The sequence below is a fragment of the Ixodes scapularis genome, unplaced genomic scaffold (assembly GCF_016920785.2).
Source record: "Ixodes scapularis isolate PalLabHiFi unplaced genomic scaffold, ASM1692078v2 PGA_scaffold8__174_contigs__length_109621045, whole genome shotgun sequence".
NCBI classification, from domain to species: domain Eukaryota; kingdom Metazoa; phylum Arthropoda; class Arachnida; order Ixodida; family Ixodidae; genus Ixodes; species Ixodes scapularis.
In genome coordinates this window covers 60,689,174-60,710,282 of record NW_024609883.1, presented here as the reverse complement: position 1 = coordinate 60,710,282, position 21,109 = coordinate 60,689,174, and the positions used below count along the sequence as shown (strand labels likewise).

At 47.4% G+C, this 21,109-nt stretch overlaps 2 protein-coding genes across 10 annotated transcripts in view; both read left to right on the top strand.

Annotated features, from left to right (window-relative positions):
- The first annotated feature begins 271 nt into the window (after positions 1-271).
- LOC115326099 (Down syndrome cell adhesion molecule homolog) overlaps positions 272-21,109 on the top strand; it is a 61,324-nt gene continuing 40,486 nt past the window's right edge. For 2 of the 9 annotated variants that reach the window (XM_042286904.1, XM_040501015.2), the window contains exon 1: positions 13,739-14,017. In XM_042286904.1, coding sequence (XP_042142838.1) covers positions 13,891-14,017 — 127 coding nt within the window. In that variant the 5' untranslated portion in view covers positions 13,739-13,890. Of the gene's footprint in view, positions 461-553; positions 839-5,155; positions 5,268-5,413; positions 5,699-6,530; positions 6,631-7,158; positions 7,444-7,745; positions 7,831-7,912; positions 8,198-13,738; positions 14,018-14,719; positions 14,857-14,993; positions 15,279-19,339; positions 19,571-19,933; positions 20,219-21,109 lie in introns of those variants that run through there. The other 7 variants (XM_042286900.1, XM_040501013.2, XM_040501011.2 and 4 more) reach the window with 7 other exon arrangements.
- On the top strand, positions 1,488-2,409 carry LOC120840270 (Down syndrome cell adhesion molecule-like protein Dscam2). Its single transcript, XM_040210689.3, has 2 exons — positions 1,488-1,750; positions 1,890-2,409. Exons 1-2 carry the CDS (start codon positions 1,642-1,644, stop codon positions 2,189-2,191), a joined length of 411 nt encoding a protein of 136 aa, XP_040066623.1. The 5' UTR covers positions 1,488-1,641; the 3' UTR covers positions 2,192-2,409.

Below are 21,109 nucleotides of genomic sequence, written 5' to 3'. Positions count from 1 at the left end.
TGGCGATTTTTCAAAGAAAACATTTTTCGATGTATTCCTTCGACTGCACATGAACAATAAATTTCGGGGGCACAAATGCCCGTGTGGGTCACAGAACGGGCACAACACAAAAACTCACTCTTTATGTGCACCTGAAAAATGTGCTTGTTGAGTTTCCGGGCATTTTTGAAGCCCCGTTTGCTCGAAACCAACAAACACAATGAGAGCTCATCGTTTTAGTTCCACTCACCGCTATTATGTGGCGCTAGCTGTCCGTGTAGACTTTAGTTGCATCTCAAAAAGCCCCCCGGTACGGCGTCAGAAAGCTACTTGGCGTCCATATGCTTGTTGACGGTCGGATGTGTGAATGAAATTGTGGTCAGTGCTTCTCTAGGTCGCGAAGCTTCAATGTATCACCCAATTCGAAGCTTGATATGCATTCTCGTCGTGTTCGTCGTTCGAGGCGCTGTCCACGGTGGTGGTGAGTGCTTTCTCCTACGCCCACGATCGCACGCTATTAGATCGATCCGCTGAGCTGAACTCTACTCCCTGACCGTTCTGTTCCGTCCTCCAGGAAAACCAGAGATCATGCCGTTCTCGTTCTCCAAAAACACGGCCCTCGGTCAAAAAGCGACAGTGTCTTGCGTGGTGTCCCTGGGAGAGGGCCCCTTCCACTTCCTTTGGGCTCAGGACGGTCAGGCGATCAGGGATACGCCAGGAAAACACGTCAAGACCCTCAGCGAGAACGTGGCCATCATGACGATTGAGCGGATCGCCGCCGAAGACTTGAGCAACTACACATGCACCGTGTCCAACGCTGCCGGAAGCGGAAGCTACTCAGCAGAGCTGGTAGTCGAAGGTGACCTCCTGAGTTGCACGTTGCAAATTGTAGAATATACAAAAAAAAAAAAGCGTAGCCATAATTTATGCCTGAAGCGGGATAAGGGAGCTCTATGGCCTCTGACGTCTTAAGAACCGCAGAGAGTGGTGAGCCCTGAGCATCTTACTACCACTCCGCAGCCAATAAGATTGCGGCATTAGACGACAAGAACGCCGAAGAACCAATCACGAGGCAAGGAGCGTCATAACACTAATCAGGCCACGCCCAGCGTTTTTTAAGCTGCCAATGACTATACGGAGCGCAAGTTCGACTGCTTCTTTCGCAGGGTTTGTTGTGACTTCAGTCAGAGCCAATTAGAGCTCGGCGTTCTGACTCACCACAACCCCTGCAAAAGAAGGATGTACCATACAAGATTGGTCGCGAGACCGAAACTTTCTTGCATAAGGGCCAATATGATCCGACACTCTTCGGGCCGATGTCACTTCCCAACAGAAAGATGGAAACATCGGCCGTACTTCCCAAACCTCTTAATCGTATACCAGTAAATTACCTGAATCACCTGAACTGCGCACTTTCGCGTGTCATTGCGCTCGAACAAATGTTTGAAGTGCTGAATACCTTCGGGCGCGTTTGATGCAAACTCTTTGGATGCCCACTGCCGTGTAGTGCGCATCGCACAGATCACACGCGCGCTACAAAGAGCATGCGTTCAAGTTTCTATCGACATGCGGCGCTAGTTGTCCGACGTCTCGACACCCTGAACCGACCCGCACGGAAGGACTACCCGGTTGTTGAATTGCCAGGCTCTGGAGCGTTTCAAAATGGCGTCCACGAAGATGACGCGCAGACAACACGCCAAAGTTATGAGCTCCATCTTCTTGCATCACTTGGCCCATCTTCTGTGTCTTGCGTCTGGTACACACTCTATCGGTAAGTCCGATGTTAACAAACAGCACTGTTCTCGTTTGTTTTGTTTTAGAGCTTTATGAACATAAAAGAGTACCGCTTCCCGTAGGACGGGCGAGAAGCACGTACACCCCAAATACATATATATATTTTAATCCAATAGGACCGCCAGAAGTCCAACCGTTCTCCTTCTCGAAGAATATTGCTCTCGGACAGAAAGCGGTGGTAAACTGCGGTGCCGTCAGCGGGGACGGACCGTTCGAATTTCGTTGGGTTCAAGATGGAAAAGAGCTTCGCTCCACGGCCTCCAAGTACGTCAAGACTGCGAGCGAAACCATCGCAACACTGGTCATCGAAAGGGTTGGCGCCGAAGACGTCGGAAACTACACTTGCTCCGTTTCCAATGCAGTGGGACAAGACAGTTTCACCGCGGCCCTAGCTGTTAAAGGTATAGAAATAACATAATGAATAACGTGTATGCTAACAATCCATTGCGCTTAGACGCACAATACCATCAATGTTAATGATGTGCATTCTCGAATCCTACCACTCGGATTATGAGTCATTATGGTATCTGACCTGTTGTCACATTTTGCATGCAAATACATGAATGAGATTAGTTTGTATGGTCCCCCTTTTATAGTCTTGCCTATAAAAAGTTTATGTATCTACAAACATAGTCGAAGATCAATCGACTTAGGCTTCTGTGTTACTGCTTTTCGACAGAATTACAGTATGGCGAAGATTCAAATCCCAGGGCCGGCTACCCCACATGTCGCCTTCGCGCGAGATGCCGCCAGATTGTGGTCGCACGTTTAGTTTGCGGTGCGTCAGCTACGTGGCGCTAGTTGTCCATCGAACTTCCCCTTATTGTACAAAGTGCATGGCAAATGACGTCGCCGTATATCCAGCTTGCTCTAAAATATCGGGACGGTGCTTGGAGGCCGCCTTTCCTACTCCATCAAAGACACTGTCTAAATCGCAGGAGGCATAGTAATCCTCGCGTTTTTCATACAAGTTGCTGCATACAAATTCATACAAATCGCTGTAAAATCTAATCAACTAAATAATGTCGCGGAGACGCGGTGTACTGATGTTCAGCGTCATCTCCATTATACACGGTCTGATCCTGTCAACGAGCTCCGTCTTCGCCGCAAGTCAAAGTGGTAAGCAATGATCACCGTTCATTCGGAATTTGTTTGTAGTGTGATATTATAAATGCCGTAAGTCACCTTTCTTTTTTCTAAACTGCGGTTACTGCGTTCCAGGCAAGCCGGATATTATGCCGTTCTCTTTCTCGAAAAACGCTGCTTTGGGACAGAAGGCTATGCTCACCTGTGCCGTGACTAGTGATTCGGAGTCGCTGGAGATTCAGTGGAGCCACAACGGAAGACGCGTCGAGAACACCGCGTCCAAGTACGCCACCTTTGTGACTGCCAACATCGCAACGCTGACCATCGAGACGGTTTCTGCTGACGACATGGGCAACTACACCTGCACGGCGTCGACTCGCTTGGGCAGGGACAGCTATACAGCTGCGCTAGTGGTCGAAGGTGAGTTTTTGCAGAAATATACAATTCGTCGTGGTTAGTAATGAAGCTTGTCTGCGTACGTACATTAGCTTTGCGTAGTCGTCAATACTGGACACACAGATATACACTCGGCGACAATGTTAGCGCGAACAAGCCTTCGCCAGTTTTCTCTGTGTTTCTCTTGCTATTGAATTGAACTGGCATCAAAACTACTATTGTAGTGGAAAGTGCCCCGTCGGGGTATTCACCTAAGTAATTTTGATGCCCGTCAGTACCCTTCTAAAGTAAAAGGCGAAAAATCGACGAAGTCGTGTTCGCGCTAACAGTGTCGCGCAATGTACTACTTGATTTTCACATGAGATGTTTTGTCTGAGCCCGTACGGTTGGAATCATCGTACGGATTTCGTTGCTTCACGGATTTGCACGAACTACCCAATGAGGCATTTCAATCGCAGTTCTAAAGAAAGCTAACGAAGGAGGGTCGTCGCCACCGGTCTCATCGAATGGCTGAAGTTCCCAGACATTTAGTATCAGCGCGCGTTTTAGGTACTATCCCAACCACATTGAAAGCGAGTTCCAAACGTGGCCACCATATGCCGCTAGTAGTCCGCTACGTTCGCGAACCTGAGAAATGACGCCTTGCGTCCCGTGACAATGACAAGATGAAACGGGAGGGCTAGCTTACAGTTGCTGGAAAATATTCGAGCAGAGGTGTGTAAATTCAAACACTCCCCTCTTTAATCCGGGATGAAGAAAAAAAATTAGGATGGTGATAATCGTCATTTGTGTCGCCTTCATGGCACGGGCAAGCGTCCACGGTGGTGAGTTGTCCGTTTCAAGTCTTTTTCTGACTCGATTTCTCCCGCATCCCCTATTATTGGAAAATGGTTATTCTCCAGGCAAACCCGACATCATGCCTTTCTCGTTTTCGAAAAACTCTGTTCTCGGGCAGACGTCGACGTTATCCTGCGTCGCCTCCAGCGGCCAAGGGCCCTTCCGATTTCTTTGGACCCATGATGGCAAGGCAATCGAAGACACGCCAAGGAAACACGTCAGGACCCTCAGCGACAACGTAGCTCTCATGACGATCGAAAGGATAACTGCTGAAGACTCGGGAAATTACACATGCATCGTGTCTAATGCCGTTGGGAGCGGCAGCTACTCGGCAGCACTGGCGGTAGAAGGTGAGATCTGTCTGGCAGCTCGCATGGACGGGACAAACGCTTCGTACGCATTACTGAACGTACCAATTCAGCACACGGGGTCTTGCGCAAGGCCGCGGAACACAGCACGCAAACGAGTAAAAGAATACTCATAAAAGAACATGATCCCAAAGTCCATGCCAATTGGACCTTCGCAGCACGTACCCGGTGCCATTGATTGCGGAAGGTTATAAAATAGTCATGAACTGCCCAAGTGGTTACGTTTCTGATGCCACGCATAGAGGACGACACTGGTTGGAAACAGAGGCGCAGCATCCACAATCTCTGTAGGCAAATACTCTTATTTATAAACAATGCATGGGGCCATGAGTGGGTGAAAGAAGTCTTATATGCTTAATAGCTGGTCCAACTGCACCATCATGCACATGTGTTTATCACAGCGAACCGGCCACGATGGTTCATTACAAGCCTGTGAGCGGCACTCTGGTCATTTGGCGAATAAACGGCTATGACGTGAAAATTTTGGGTATATACCTTCGTCTCATTTTTCGAAGCTTTGAGAACCCGCACTGCCACAGGGTGGGCACTGTGCACATCAAGCGTTCGTACAGCCAGCTCTTGTTGGATTTCCAACCGCAAGGCGGCGCTAGTTGTCCATAGTCTCAGCAAACCAGAGCTTGTCTATGAGTAATTCCAGCGTTAACAGTTTCAGTAACGTTAGCACTCGGCAGGACGAAAGAATGGCGTCCTCAGAACATCAAAAGAACGCTGAAACGTTGCTCCGGATTCTCGTGCATCAGGCCGTTCTGTTTCTCTTCTGCTGTGCCCCAAGTATACTCTGCATAGGTGAGCGTCCTATCTCAATAGGCACTAATATTTCTTTGTGTCCGACCCGTCTCCATCAGTAGTACAGGCTCCCTTACGCAGCGAGAATGCATGGTGCGTGTCGACTCTGAATCCCTTTATTGTTGTCTCCCCAAAATGCGATATAGGGCCCCCCGAAGTTCAGCCGTTCGCCTTCTCGAAGAACATTGCCCTGGGTCAGAAAGCTCTCGTGAATTGCGGCACCGTGGGTGGCGATGGGCCTTTCAAGTTTCGTTGGGTTCAGGACGGCAGAGACCTACAGCCGACGTCCTCCAAATACGCGAAGACCGTCAGTGAAACCTTCGCGACCCTCGTCATCGAGGCGGTTGGTGCTGAAGACGTCGGAAACTACACCTGTACCGTTTCCAATGCTGCGGGAGAAGACAGTTTCACTGCGCCTCTCACGGTCAAAGGTAGACCGATAAAACGGCTAAAGCGGCCAGCCATATTTTATTCTTTTAGCGTGCAAATAGTGGACGGTTTTGCCACAGATAGGCGATACGCTGAATAGTCATTTAAGTCTGCTTTTTCTGTGTTTCGCTACAGATTGAAACGACCCATCTCAGTCTGAAGCGAAGCAGCCCAAAGACTAGTGTTCTCGCAGCATGACAGGGCAGCACACTACCAGACCTTTTTATAAGCATGATAACTGGCTCAGATTTTTACTGCTACGTGTGCGTGTAAAAAATATCCATATAAAATATATAGAAAAAAAATATATATATATAAATTTTTGACATTTTGCTTTGCAGTTTAAAATATTCGACATATGAGGTAATATTGATAACATAAAAAATAATAAACTATAAAATGTTACCTTGCAAAAAAAGAAAAAAAAAGAATGTACTTTTCTCTCACATCCTTGCTTTCCGTTTATGCACACACAATGCGTGCAGCTATGTACTTTACAACGTACTTCACCTGGTCCATGTTTGGTCTTCCCGCACAACGCTATGAAACGCTGCCCGAGATCCTGACGGGTTCTTGTAGTTGACACCGGTGCAACTACGCGGCGCTAGTTGTCCGCCTTGTGAACTCATATCCTACACTCCCACCAGTCGCGGCATATGACGTCAGTGTTCCTGCAAAATTTTGCGAAGGAATCGGGCACTGACAATTACTTGGCTTCTCTGCAGAGAACGCACCGCAGCTGAGTTTCTGAGGCCACTATAAAACAAAGAGTGCACTTAACAACCTATAGGGCAGAGAGATTCCCGCTCCGCATACTTTGCTTAGCGCTTTTCGAATGCAAACAATATCGCCGGCTCCTGGTCAAAGATGCTCATCGCGGTGCGTCTTCTACTCCCGTTGTGCGCAATGGTCGCCATCAGTGCAAGTAAAAGCGGTAAGTCAAGTTTCACGCTCGTCCTTTATGAGATGTTGAGAGACTCAAGAATGCTCAACTCCAGCTTTGGAGTTCGCATGACAACTACTCAACAACCGATTCCTTAATTTTAGTTACCCCTTTTTCTGCTCAATTAAATCTCTAATGTCTTTTTTTTTTGTGTGGCGGTTTGCGTTACATTTATTCTGCTTGAGCACGTAGAACGCCAATTATATTAATTCACGATCGGAACTTGGCGAAAGATGATATTCACCTTCTTTCTTAGGCTAGGAATGCGTGGTGGCACACAGGACGAGGCTAGAAATGCAGCTGCAGTGACATACCAAAATTACTTGACGTCATGCTCAGTGCTCTATAACGATTATCTTTAAATATATATATATACATACATATATCATCACCCTGACATTCCTTGAGTGTCGCTCAATGTGTGATTTCAAACCAGCCACATTTCAGAGTACACCGCCGCATTTTTGCCGATGAACTGGCAGTTTCCTGTCAAAATTCTTTGTTTTGGTTTCTGTACAGGGCTTCCCAAAATACAGTCATTCAACTTCCCCCATAACCATCCGCTTGGGAAAGACGTCGTGGTCTCCTGTTTTGCGATGGAAGGTCAACAACCGCTGACGTTTCAGTGGTTCAAGGATGGTCGGCGGATCACCAGCAATGCGAAGCTCCTCATCGAGCACATATCGGGAAAGATAGCGACTTTGACGATTCGCGAGGTAGCCGCAGAAGACATCGGAAACTACACCTGCCAGGTTTCCAACGCGGTTGGAAGCGACAGATTCACGTCCGAACTTCTTGTCAAGGGTGCGTACGTACGAACGCATTATGAAGTTTTACAAAGTACAACAGTTTTTGTGTGTGTGTGTGTGTGCTCCTTGATAGCGTGCCAGAAAACAGATGCCTTTGATTTAAAAGCGCCGCGCGCTCCAAAATTGACAGCAGAGTGCCGTTTCCATAGTCTTTCATCTCTTGACCGCAAGGTGGCGTTAGTTGTCCACTGTGGACAACTAGGGGAGTGCATTTATACTGCCTCGATGCAGCAGCGCCGAGCCTGCACACGAAGACAGTTTATGATCCGTGTATCATCGTCGAGTTCATTCAACAAGGTCCTTACTCCCAAAATGAGCACGTCGACCGGATCATTACTGCTTCTGACTATCATTGCAAATCTCGCAACGTCAAAATGTTCAGGTAAGTCGACCCTCATTGCTTTGAACGTCAATTAAGCCTATCTCAGGACGGCTATCGCAACTTCAGCCATGCCTTGTTCCAGATGCCCCCAGAATCCAGCCGTTTGTCTTTCCAAAACACGAGCAGATGCCGAAGAAAGTGATAGTGCACTGCGCGATCTTGGAAGGAAGCGAACCTTTCAAGTTCACCTGGCTCAAGGATGGCGTCACACTGGCGAACAACAGGAAGCTGCAAGTCAAAGTTCTCTCCGAAGCACTGTCTTCACTGACCATACTGGATGTGGACGCGGAAGACATCGGCAACTACACTTGCATCGTCAGCAACACGGCCGGTTCGGACAGGTTCACGTCCGAACTCCTAGTTACAGGTGTGTTCCAGCTTCGTTGTTTTAGGTATACGTACCTAGTGCCTAGTACTTTGCCACTAGCGTTCCTAGTAATGACCACCTGTAGGTGTCTTGTCACTCTTACCCCTCAACGGGCATTTCTTGACTCGACGGGTATAAATTGGTGTCATTCTGACGAATTAACCTCTGACTATGCCTCCATAGGTAGTGCTCCTTGTCACAGACCCCTGTTGGACTGTCTACACAAGCATCTCTCGTAACTTGTTGCAATGAAGCCGGAGAAATGTGAAACCTTAGCTCTCACCCGGCCCGCGTCCAACTGACCCAATGATATTTCTTTATTCCCCGACCGCGGAGGTCGCACCGATTTTTCTCTTAATGCAGAATGCATTATTTATAAATTTAAATTATATTGAGAGTCGGGTTGGGATTTGTGTCGCAACGCCCTACCATGCCGTCGTCAGCTAAATTTAGCGAGTTAACGTCCTGCTAAGTTTAGTGAAAGGCCGCTATGGGCCACCTGGTCACGTGACGTCACGCTGTGGTATGAGGTGACCTAAACGTAGTTACTATAACCCTCTTGGTTAAGAAACCCGGGAAAAGCTTTTCCCGCAAAGCCCTTCACTTTTTCTGCATTAAAAAAGCGTACACGGGAGAGGGGGTGGGTCCTTCCTTGCCTCCTCTCCACCGTTCTCTCTGCAAAAGAGCTAAAGTGGAAAGAGTGGAGGGTTTGGGGGAGGAGCCTGTCCTATAACGACGCCTGGTATTAGCCCCGAGAGCGAACACAAGCGTCGCTGCGGTCGCCGCGCTCTGATTGGGTGAGGCGTACCGTGACGTCAGGGCGAGTACTCCGCTCCGCGATCTCGCATCGGCTCGCTTCCCAGCACCGGTTTCTTGGTTTGGCGATGTGCGCCGCAAGCTCTTCGAGGAGCTGGACATCGTTTTCCCGGTGTACAAGACGTTAAGTTAGGCCGATATTGACGTGCTCCCGTACATTTCATAAGCCTGCTCGTCCCTTTTACCTTTAAAATTGGGTTACAAATCCCGAAAGCAATCGACGGAGGCAATTTTGCGAGGGATCGGTGAAGCGGTGCCGCAAGTGTTCCAGACGCTGGAATTCTGTTCCTTGCACGTTCATCATTTAGGACGATATTACATCCCGCTTTCAAGGCATTTGAAGTGGAATTTATATAATGGGCCTTTGGGTGGTCGGCAAATGAGCTCGCGACTCCGACTTTGCGCTGCCACTCTGCATGCTCTGGTTCGCAGATGTTTCAAAGGCCCTGTGTCTGATTATCTTTGAAGTGCTCATGGAACAGGGTTGTCTTACAAAAATGTAGCTTCTTCGTGAATTAATTATATAGTTTATACATGTATGCAGGCATATTTCTTAAAAGATTCCAATTACTGGAAATTAGTTTGTATGGTAGCAGCAAAGACGGCCGAATTGCCTCCAGTTGCCTGTATGCTATGTATTGAACTGCCCAAAATATGCACAGCAATAGTGCCGTAATTTGGAATGTTTATATTTTTTCCTGACATTTTTATTCCAGCCTTGGGTATTCAGAAAATACACCGTTTAGTCTGAATTGTCATTTCCAATTAAAAAAGACTGCTGCAGGTCTGCAAAAGCTTCCTCAGCCTCCAAACTCCCTACAGCTGGACTCTCTGACAACAGAGGAAAGCAGGAGTAAAAGCAAGGATTCGAACGTCTGTCCAGTGGTAGATGCAGCACTAGTAGCATAAAATGTGGAACCATTGAAGGGCGACAGTCTGCGTGAGAAAAGCTTCTGGTATTTTAGCTTCAGTACATTTTGGTTTAAGTAAAACCTCAATTTTAGGACTTAATGGACTAATAACGAGCTAGACACCTTCACCTACGTTTGTTATACATTACTTGAGGGTTGATATAAACAAGTCCACAGATACCACCCGTGTATTGCATTGAAATACTATCCGAATCCAGCAAAGGTCAAATGCGAGCAATGTACATATTAAATGTTCCTTGTTTTTTTCCCTTTGCCCCTGCACTTGGGCTGTCTTACTTGTGATCCTCTCCCCATGGCCCAGACTGTATTTAGCATGTTGCTCGAGCAGCATGCAGCTTTTCTGCTTCGGCGATCTTGTTTAAAAACGGAGACACAAAAAAAATAGTATACGTAACCTGCAAATTCATCCAAACCATCAGCAGCGTTTAGTGTGTGAGATGTAAATCTATAATGATGCTCCTGCAATTGTGGCCATATTTCTGTATTTTCATATACCAGCTCCGATTCATGCGTTGCCTGCCCTGTCTACCATGTTTAAAATGTTGGTTGAAGTTTCGCCTGTAGCTACAAGCCATACCTCAATAAAGGCACATATAAACGGTTATACTTCCTACGAAAAACATGCCAGAAAAAAAAATATAGAAACAAGCGCGCCGACAGCTAGCGTCGTCACAGCCTCCACAGGGCGAGCGGCGCGAGTCGTAGAAAAATTCACTCCTCGCCGTGACGTCACCCCGGTTTGCCGTAAGGGGGCGCCACGCGAACTTCTCGGGGCTAATAAGTCGCGTGAGCATATCGCGTAACCTCAGGTCACGTGACATTGTGCCACGTGACGTCACGTGAAACCGCGACTTAACACGATGGCGTCACTGGACGTGATGCTCCCCAGATTTGCGCGTATATCACTAATGCATGTGGTACGTTTGAGCGGTAGATCGAAGGAGCACCTTAGCTTTATTTGAGGAAGACTCGTTTTAAATACGGAACTGTTCTATATCACAGCTCATGTATGCGCTTCTTCATCTAGCGGCAAAAGCATGTGAGTTACAGGGATTTTAACGAACATGGTATACTATACAATATTGGACTTCAGAGCCTTTCATCCATCCTCCTTATTTTTATTTTTAATATATTTTTTCCACCAGAGAGAGACATCGAATTTCAGCGCCACAGGAACGTTCTGCTTGTCCAGCGCTCCACCACGTGGCGCTAGTTGTCCGTCAGACTGTATTTTACGAAGCGATGTTCGCTGGTGTATGTGTCCATAGCTCTCAGTATATCGTTAGCAAGTGTATTAGCAAGACAAGAGCGGGAGTTGCTGTGCTCGCTCTCGTGGTACACTTAACGTGTTTGAAATGGTCGGATTTTGATAACATACTGTGGTAACTTCGTGAGTGTCCTGCATCATTAGAGACGCGCTTACCAGGTGTTACAAACACAATGAGAAATACGAACCGACGTACTCTTGCATTCATCGCAACAGTCCTAACAAAAATATGGCACCTCCAGGCTTCGGGTGAGTTATACTGCACTTTTGAACTCGGTATCTCAATACAAAATGATGTTGTTTTTTCATTATCATTATGTCCTATAAGCCTCAGATTCAACCCGTATATACTTTTTTTTAATGCATATAGGAAATAGTCACGGAGTAACCACTCATTTGAAAGAGTTGCTAAAAGATACGGTCATTCTCTACAAAGCAATCTTACGAGTATCTGTCTCTCTTTTAGACAATGAACAGACCAAGCGTCTTTTTTGTTTCCATTTCCTTTTATCGCCACTTCTGACACTCCTGGCAAAACAGCTTTTCGACGGAGTATACTATACAGTACTGAGTTAACAATCATGTAGCATCAGGCGTTGCTTCCACCAAAATCCGTTTTATATGGAAACATTGCACAATGAATCCGCTAATTAAATTCCATATATTACAGACGCTCCAAAGATTCAGCCGTTCAGCTTCCCCACTAATCCGCCGCTTGGAAAGGACGTTGCTGCCTCCTGCTTTGTGGTAGAGGGACAGCAGCCGTTAAAATTTCAGTGGTTCAAGGACGGCCGACAGATCAACACGAGTGCCAAACTCACCATTGAACAGATGTCTGTCAAGATGGCAACCCTAACAGTCCACGGGGTCTCCGCCGAAGACATCGGCAACTACAGCTGCCAGGTGTCAAACGGGGCTGGAAGCGACACGTTTACGTCTCATCTAGTTGTCACCGGTGCGTACAGTACATATAAAAAAAACTGCCCAATTTTGTTAGTAAACATTACTGTGTGCTGCTCGTTAACGACACCCGGTTAGGAGTCGTAGTACACTGGCTGAATTTCTCACCTGCAGTCCGAGCCGCCATTCTTTAAAAAGCAGGCTGACCTTATCTGTCTTAATTTGCTTTGGTTTTCTCTCTTTTTTATGCAAGTATCATCAAGCCACTTTATGGCTACGTTCAAACGAAGTGCGGCGCACTTCCCGGCTTGACCGCCACTTGCGGTGCTCATCCAACCTTAAGCCACTACGCGGCGCTAGTTGTCCACTCCAAAAGAAAACCTACTTTTTCGCGTTTTCATACACATGGTTGGTGACCTTTTAGTTTGCAGAAAATATGTTGATAAAGTAGTAGGTTGTGGGCTTCGCGTCACCAAAGTAGTTCCTTCGTATGGTCCAGCAGAGAACACACACTAAGAGCCACGGTGGTTTCTGAAGCACTGTTCCCCCTGACAGCGGCTGCAAATATCGCGTCGCTAGAATGTTCAGGTAAGCCAACCCCCGAACAAACACCCTGCACTCCGCCTACATTGCGTACGGCGTTATCGATGCATACGACGCCATCGAAGAAGTCGGACTGATTTTGAAATCACAGCAGTGTACCGTCACTTCGCTTAACCCTATCCAGGTGGGCCCAAACTCCAACCATTCAGCTTTCCAAACCAGGAACAAATGCCGAAGAAAGTGGTGGTGCACATGTGTGGTGCTGGAAGGCGACGAGCCTTTCAGGTTTACCTGGCTCAAAGATGGCATCGCACTTGCTACCACTCGAAAACTCCAAGTCAGGGTCTCCGAGGCTGTGTGATCGCTAACCCTAACGGAGGTGAGCGCCGCAGACATCGGGAACTACACTCTCGTTGTACGCAATTCTGCCGGCTCAGACAGCTTCACGTCGCAGCTCTTGATCACCGGCAAGTTTCAAGTTCAAACCAAACAGATTGGTATTCGTAACCTTCCATTTAAACGTAGACGTCCTCGTGTTATCCCAGCGATAAACTGTTGAGGGTTGGTGTGTTGAAACATGCCCCAAACACCGCTGGTCCGCCGGGCAATACTAACAACTTCGTAATTATCATAATCAACTGTCTTTAAGCACCGCAATCCGATATAAGTTGCACATCTAGAGCTTTAGAGTAGCGGTTACGGCAGTGAGGCTGGCTACTTTTTTCTGTGTGTACCACGAACACTGGCACATCTTCAATAAAATGTTTTCCAAAGCTTTCCCTATGTGGCGCCACTTGTCCAAAGCTTGCCAGTATCTCCACATTTTTTTTTTCTTCTAATTTTTCTCGCTAGCAAGCGCGATTCACAACACAACTTCCATTTCCATCGGTGGCAGAGCACGTCGTGTGACTATATAAAATTCCAGTTTTGACCGCATATATCAGGATGTGGACGTCCGCTCTGCCGGTATTCTTCGCGGTACTCTGCATCGGTGCCAGCAAAGGTGGGCTGAAGCTTTCCTTACAAACGCTTCGAATTCGGACAGCGTCGCTATACTCGGCGCCTTCGGCGTTGCAGACGCACCGAGACTGCAGCCATTTTACTTCCCTCAAGAACACCCGCTCACCGAGACACTGGCAGTGTCTTGCATCGCTACGCGTGGAACGCCACCCCTGGTTTTTTCCTGGTTAAAAGACGGTCGCCCAGTGAGCTCGGCACACGGCGTCGTGTCCAAGATGATTACTGAGACCATTTCTACGTTGGCCATACCTCGGGTCGGCGCTGAGCACCTCGGAAACTACACGTGCCGCGCAGAAAACGACGTCGGCAGTGATAGCTACACGTCCACACTGGTCGTAGCAGGTTAGTGCAACTCTTAAAAGTTATTGACGTGCACTTAACTGTATACAGCATCTGCTATAGGGTGTTTTCACTGACGTAATTTCGTCCACTATTTTGTTGTTGTGAGCTATCTGGCGTGCGTCAAACTCGAGCATTCCAAGGATTTACATGACCCCTCAAATTCGCAGAGCACTTAAGCTTATGTCTTACCACGCTGACATCATCTCAACCGGTTGCGATGTAATCCTTCAAATTAGTAAATTTGTTTGAAAAAACAAGCTAACAACAAAATGGCGGATTGACGTCATGTGCAAACAACCTATACCCCTTCTACGTTGTAGACATTGCTGGAGAGCCAGGCTGTTGCAGAATTCCCGTGTTTGTGAAAGAGGGCTTCGTGCTCGTTGGCGTTTTACTATGGATACGCTATACTACGCCATCTTGATACATGTCACACACACAGTCACAAAATACATCTTATACTTGCTTATTTTTTTCCGCGACACTGTTATAAGGGCGAAATGCAGTCTTCAAAACGGCATCCTGTATTTCAAAACGCAATAAACGCAGCAATATTGTTAACACTTTCGACGGCGTCCACGGAGTGGCGCTAGTTCACCGTGCTCTGGCGATTATGTAGTCATTCTAATAGGTGGATCCGCCGCCATGTCTTGTATTCACGCTGTGCTGCCGCTGCTGCTCCACCTTCGTGATTTCTCCCAGGACTAAATACTATCGGCCTATATACACGGCTTGCCGTTTATACTACCTCATGGCACCCTCGATCGTGATGCTGAGAATTTACGCAATTACTCGAGCACTCGCATTCACCTTCATCATGAGCGAAGCCAGTACATTGGGTAAGCCCTAACTAATTCCTTGTTCATGATAGCATCATTTAAATCCGTTTCCAAATAATGAATAATTTCGAAATAAATCAGTCTGAATTCAGACTGCAATGGCTTATACGCTGTCGTATGTACCGGCATCCTTTCAGAGCCACCTAGAATCCAGCCGTTCAGCTTTCCCAAAAATCCTCCGCCCAAGAAAAAAGTGGTGGTGTCCTGCGTCGCGGTCGAAGGAGACGAACCGCTGTCTTTCACTTGGCTCAAAGGCGGTCGGCCGGTCACCACGGGACAAAGGATCGCCGTGTCAGTTCTGTCAGCAAACATCGTCTCGCTGACGATACCGGAAGTGACGGCCGAAGATATCGGAAACTACACATGCATTGTGTCCAACAAGGCCGGCAAGGACAGCTTCACTTCGTCCCTCATCATCAACGGTTGGTCCCAGATAAAACGTCATGTAGACATTAATCAGGCCTGAGAACGGATTCAAGGCGTGGGCTAGCTGGTGAAACAGCTCATTCCCGCGCTCGTGGTGGGGTTACGCGGTTATTATACACGTGCATTCATATAATGTAACTCAATATTGTAAATAATGTACCGCAAGGTCAGTAGGACGCGATCTCCGTGGTAAATGGGGGGAATGCCTTTTTGCTATCGACACTGTATGGAAGCGTGGCGCAGCGCGCCTCACTCGCATAAAATGATTAGAGGCCGACCAATGTTTGGTGTTTTCGTGTCCATCGCGGGGCAACATGTGTATATACACGTAGAATCTTTTCAGAGTGTACACGCGTTCCTCATGGAACACCATCAATTAATTGGCGCTAATAGACGATTGATTCTCGTTCCAAATGTATCCTTTTCCTAATCATCAGAGACCAGTTGCCAATGGCATACGTGTTGTTACGCTTAACATCGGCATGCGTCGCGACAGCCATTGATGTAAACCAGTCGTCGTAGGACGTTGGCAGTGCACAGTCGCACACAATCAGTGGTATAGCGACATCTCCGCCCAATCAGGTGCTTATCAGCTGACCACGTTCCTCAGTGATTTTAAGGTATGGTTAATGCCTCGCTACTTCATAATAGTTTTGTGTCGTTGATTGTAGAGCCGTAGACATAAGGGCGATTCAACTATAATATCCAGGTGACATTATCTCTTGGGTGGCATATGACTTCGTCAAGTTTGACCCTTCTGCGCCTGTTTTTTCTTAAGCGGACAGAAAAGAAAAGGGCATGGTTACACCACTGGAATGAGTTACGCATATTAACAACACAAGCGACATTTCAAACGCGCCTAAATTCTACCGCGAAAGCTTCAGGATACGTGTGCTTCCCCAAGAAGATCACATGTGGCGCTAGTTGTCCACTCTAGACTCGTCTGCTCTGCAGCAATGCTAGAGTTTTCACCACCACGACAACCATATTGTACCTCATTCCCACCCGACGAGGTTAGCCCACAAGATGCGGCATCTTAACCGAATTGTCTTCGTGCTTCTCTTGATGGAACGGTACCCACAACCAGTGGAATTGGCAGGTAAAGAAGCTTCGATTCCCGCTTGACGTTTCGTGCGATCTCTTAACTCGGTTCGACCGCTTTTTAGCCCAACGAGCAGTGCCGCCGAAGCTGCAGCCGCTGTACCTCCCGAGAGAGCATCCGCTCATGGAAGCTCTCGTGGTGTCTTGCATCGCCATCCGGGGCACGCCTCCACTGAAGTTCTCCTGGTTCAAGGATGGAGAACTGGCCACTCGCCGCGCAGTGCCCCAGATGCTCAGCGACAGTGTTTCGACTCTTACGATCCCTAAGGTGGGAGCCGAAGACCTGGGAAACTACACTTGTCGGGCTTCGAACGCGGTCGGCTCTGACAGCTACACGGCGGTCTTAATGGTCACAGGTTGGTGCTACCTCGTATTGATAATGTCACTATAACCTCACTTGGTCATAGCATGTAACGGTTTTCGAGCAACACATATAGTAGGCTTCACTTGAAGAGAATACCAGCTTACTATTGCTTCACCCCGGACAACTTATTATTAGCTGGCTTGCTCGCGCTTAGGTCGCTTCTCTCGTGTTTTATCTATTACAAACGCTGTTCTGGGAAACAAACGTCCAAACACGTCTTACATAGAACTGTTTAACTAACCAGAGGTATTCCTATCTCTCTCGGATTGACACATTCTACTACACATCGTAATTCAAACCTTCGAAATCTCGCAGAACGAACTGTTCGTCTAAAACACTTCAGGAAATGATCATGGAGTGGCGCTAGTTGTCCAGTGATCTCGAGTGCGAGCTACGATTTTCATTGGTAGAACGGGACTAGGCGTACACTCTAAAAAAAGGGGGTGTAGACGTTACACCCCTTGTCACATATACGACACCCCAAAACTTCAGTTGGACGTACAGCGCGCTGACGTCGAACTGACTGCGCCAACTTTTGCAAGAGGGTTGATGACGGGGCAATCTAACATATTAAACAGCTAAAGTACATATTAAAGTCTACAGGGAGAAAACACACAGGTTTTGCAGTTGAGCCTAGAAAACACCGATAACTTTTTTTGCAATCAGTCACTCTTACATAAACTATTTTAACGAGTTGTCCAACTCGGCTATCAAGCCGCTCGTGAAATTTGGTAGCGTCAGTACATCGTCAGTGCGCTGTACATCAAACTAAAGTTTTGGGGTGTCGTATATGTGACAAGGGGTGTGACGCCTACACCCCCTTTTTTTTAGAGTGTAGTTGTTGGCCATGATATAGAGAAACGTCTAGGAGTCGCCGATGTTTCCCAGTACACATCGTGCACCATGAATTTTAACGCAGATCTTACTCCTGAAGCCCCTTTATAGTTTTGTTGAAGTCTACACCACGATGAACATCGGTACCTTTCAAGCCTTCATTTGCGGGCTCACTTTCATCAACGCCGTTGATGCATCTGGTGAGTCGACACTTCTGAACACGTATCTAGGCTTACGCTCACAGGGATGTGTGATGCTATTTAGTTTGCTATGGTTAGAAAAAAATCACTTATTCGTAGAATTTCAAGCTGCGTAGACGTAGACCTTTCTGGGGCTCGAATGGGGGACAGGGGATAATCTAACGGCTCGTATTCTTTTACGTGCGTCGTTGCATATACGAAGACAGTCGTCTCTGCGGTTTGTGTTGTTTTTTGAACATCCAATATTATTTTTGGGTTACACGCTTACTTCGCTGAAAACGCCACAAAAATTCACAATGAAAGACGGCTATCCTATGTTCCGTGTTTGACTTATATATCTTCAATGGTTTCAGATGCGCCCAAACTTCAACCGTTTTACTTCCCCAAGAATCATCCCCTCAACAAGAAGGTGGTCGTGTCCTGCGTAGCCATGGAAGGGGATGAGCCGCTGTCCTTTGCTTGGCTTAAAGACGGTCGGTCCTTGGCGCAGGAACAGAGAGTTTTCGTGGCCAAACTCACCGAAAACATGGCTTCACTCACCATTCCGGAAGTGACAGCCGAAGACATCGGCAACTACACGTGCGTCGCGTCCAACAAGGCTGGTAGAGACAGTTACACCACAGCCCTGATAGTGAATGGTCAGTAGCCGGCTGCCATGGCTTCGATCTACTCCTGTACGGTCGTAAAGATCGCAGCTCCGTTTTCGTAGTTCCTGACCCAACCGTACAGGCCGTCCTCTTGGTCACCAGGCCAGTTGCAAGCCATTCGTTCGCAATAATACAACTACGTACAAATTCAACACTATTCCACTCGGTGTGTGCTTGGGACATTATACGCACAGAGAAAACGTTGGCACTCATACTGATCATGGCCACTTACAAAACCGCCAACTCACATATTTACATATCAACTGTACTTGTCGCCGGTTCGTTTCTCCAGTCACGTTGCCTGAACGACTTTTCACTCATAACTCTCTCGGCAGTAACCATGCAAGCACTTTTCGATAGCGCTGGTAGTCAAAGGCCAGTAGCGCTGTCGAGTTGATATCCATGTTCCGTTGAAGTCGTGACAATTGTTAAACCATCCAAGAGACGTAAACTTCGCAGCGTAAATCGTACTTGTATATACAGACTGCTGAGATGAAACACATGCGTGTGGAATATAAAATATGTATGTAATTATGATCAGTACATACAACTTCACACATTTTTCGAGATAAACAATGATTGTTCCTTGTCGAGGAACTGAACGCAGCGTGAATAGACATCAGGCTTCATTTTCTGAAGTTTTCTTCTTGATACACTGCAGTCTTAGGGTTGAATGTTGCTGCTTACAAAACATTACATACGGTTGCCCTTCACTAAAATCTCATAAGAGCCGTTTTTGCCAAAACGTTGTTATCAGAAGTCCGACATTTAACACGCATCCAAATTAGGCGCCGCAAGAACATTTTGTTTGTCCAACGCTCCACTACATGGCGCTAGTTGCCCGTTCGACTATTGCTGTACAGAATGAAGTTCGCTGGCGTGTTTCCCAGGGTCCAAGTGCGTTTTCAGCGAGCGTTCGAACAAGACAGTGCTGGTGTTTTAGAAGCTCTTGATGTTCATGCTGGTGACGCTTTTAAACTGACTGAATTCAATAACGTACATCGCGATAGCTGCAAGAGCGTTCTGCGTAATCAATTCAATTTACTTGCGAAGTATTTCACACACAATGAAGGAATTAAGCCGCTTCGCTGTTGTATTCGTCGCAACAGTCCTAGCACGGATGTGGCACCTACACGCTTCGGGTGAGTCATACTTGACTGTTACACTCAGTGCTTCTACAATGAGTGCTTCTTTCATTATTACAATGTTGGTAGTACGTTCCACGTTAAAATCTACCGTTAGCATCCCCAGCTCCAACCACCAAATGCACGCAAATACATAAAAAGATTAGCAGTGGAACTTGTCGATCTAATGTTGCTCCCTCAATACCGTGCCGTCAGTGGCTGATATTTCCCTCAATCTAATAACGACCATCCGGTTGAAACATCGTTTTATATCAACCAACATAGCAACGTGCCCAGATGAACAGCATTTCTTCGCATAAACATGTCGAGTAACTGAGCCTAACGTTAACGCACAACAACGCACAACATTTTATGTTACAGAGGTTCCGAAGATACAGCCGTTCAGCTTCCCCACCAATCCTCCGCTTGGAAAAGATGTCGCAGTTTCGTGCTTCGTAACAGAAGGACTACAGCCGCTGACGTTCCAATGGCTAAAGAACGACCGGCGACTCAACACCAATACCAAACTCACAATTGAACTGGTGTCAGGCAAGATGGCGACTTTGGCCGTCCACGAGATTTCTGCCGAAGACGTCGGCAACTACACCTGTCGGGTGTCCAACGCGGCTGGAAGTGACATGTTCACGTCTGAACTCGTCGTTACGGGTGCGTGCAAAGGGACGTTCAGGGGAAAAGCACAATTCGCAAAATTGTTTTAAGGACGTTTCTGAAACCACCCGCTGAACACGTTCAAACTAAAGGCGGGAACACATTTGCGAAAAAACGAACCGAAAATCGGAGAGAAATCGGAGGCTGCGAAAATCGTAGCTTGCGATTTTCGGAAGACGAGCCACATGAGGTGGAACGCGCGGCGCGGAAATCGCAATGCAGTGCGGTTTTCGTGCTCCGACTTCACGAGGCTGTTCGGCAGTCTGGCGAACTGGCGTCCCATATTTCGTGCCTCTTAAAAACTTCAGCTATTAAAACCTCGTTGAATGCCACGCGAGCCTTTGTACCACCACCCTTTGATAGAGACAAGGGGTTTTCTACGAAGGTTGAGATGAGAACGAAGGGTGGCATACGATGTTGCCTGCGCTGCTTCCGAAGCTGCGTGAGCCGCCATGTTGCGAGCCGATCGTATCTTTTCGTTCCGTCCTGTTCCGGGCTTTCGCTCACCGAGTTCCTCCGCCCCGAATTCGGAGGCGCCGTGCGAAAATATCTGGCGCTGCAGATCTTTCGAACCGCTCCCGATTTTCGGAAAAGGGGAGGAGCCTAGCTGCCGTGCGATTTTCGTGTGCGGTTTTCGCACAAAATTCGGCTTTTTTTCGCAAATGTGTTCCCGGCTTAAAAGCGCGGTGCGATGCCAGATTTGGGCGTGATTGTTCAACTTTAGGCCGATACGCGGAGCTAGTTGTCCACTCCTGCAACGAGCATCTTTTCTCTTCTCTCCACGTACAATCCAACGTCGATGTTTTCTTTTTAGTTGACAAAACGTCATCCGCCGGGGGTGGAAGTGTTGGGAATCGTCCCATTCCTATCCACTTACAGCGTCCAAAT

Bases quoted from the DNA above. Each gene is read 5' to 3' on its own strand.
- LOC120840270 (XM_040210689.3), top strand. From the start codon at position 1,642: ATGGCGTCCACGAAGATGACGCGCAGACAACACGCCAAAGTTATGAGC. The intron at 1,751-1,889 runs GTAAGTCCGATG...TTAATCCAATAG, and splicing joins GTCTGGTACACACTCTATCG to GACCGCCAGAAGTCCAACCG.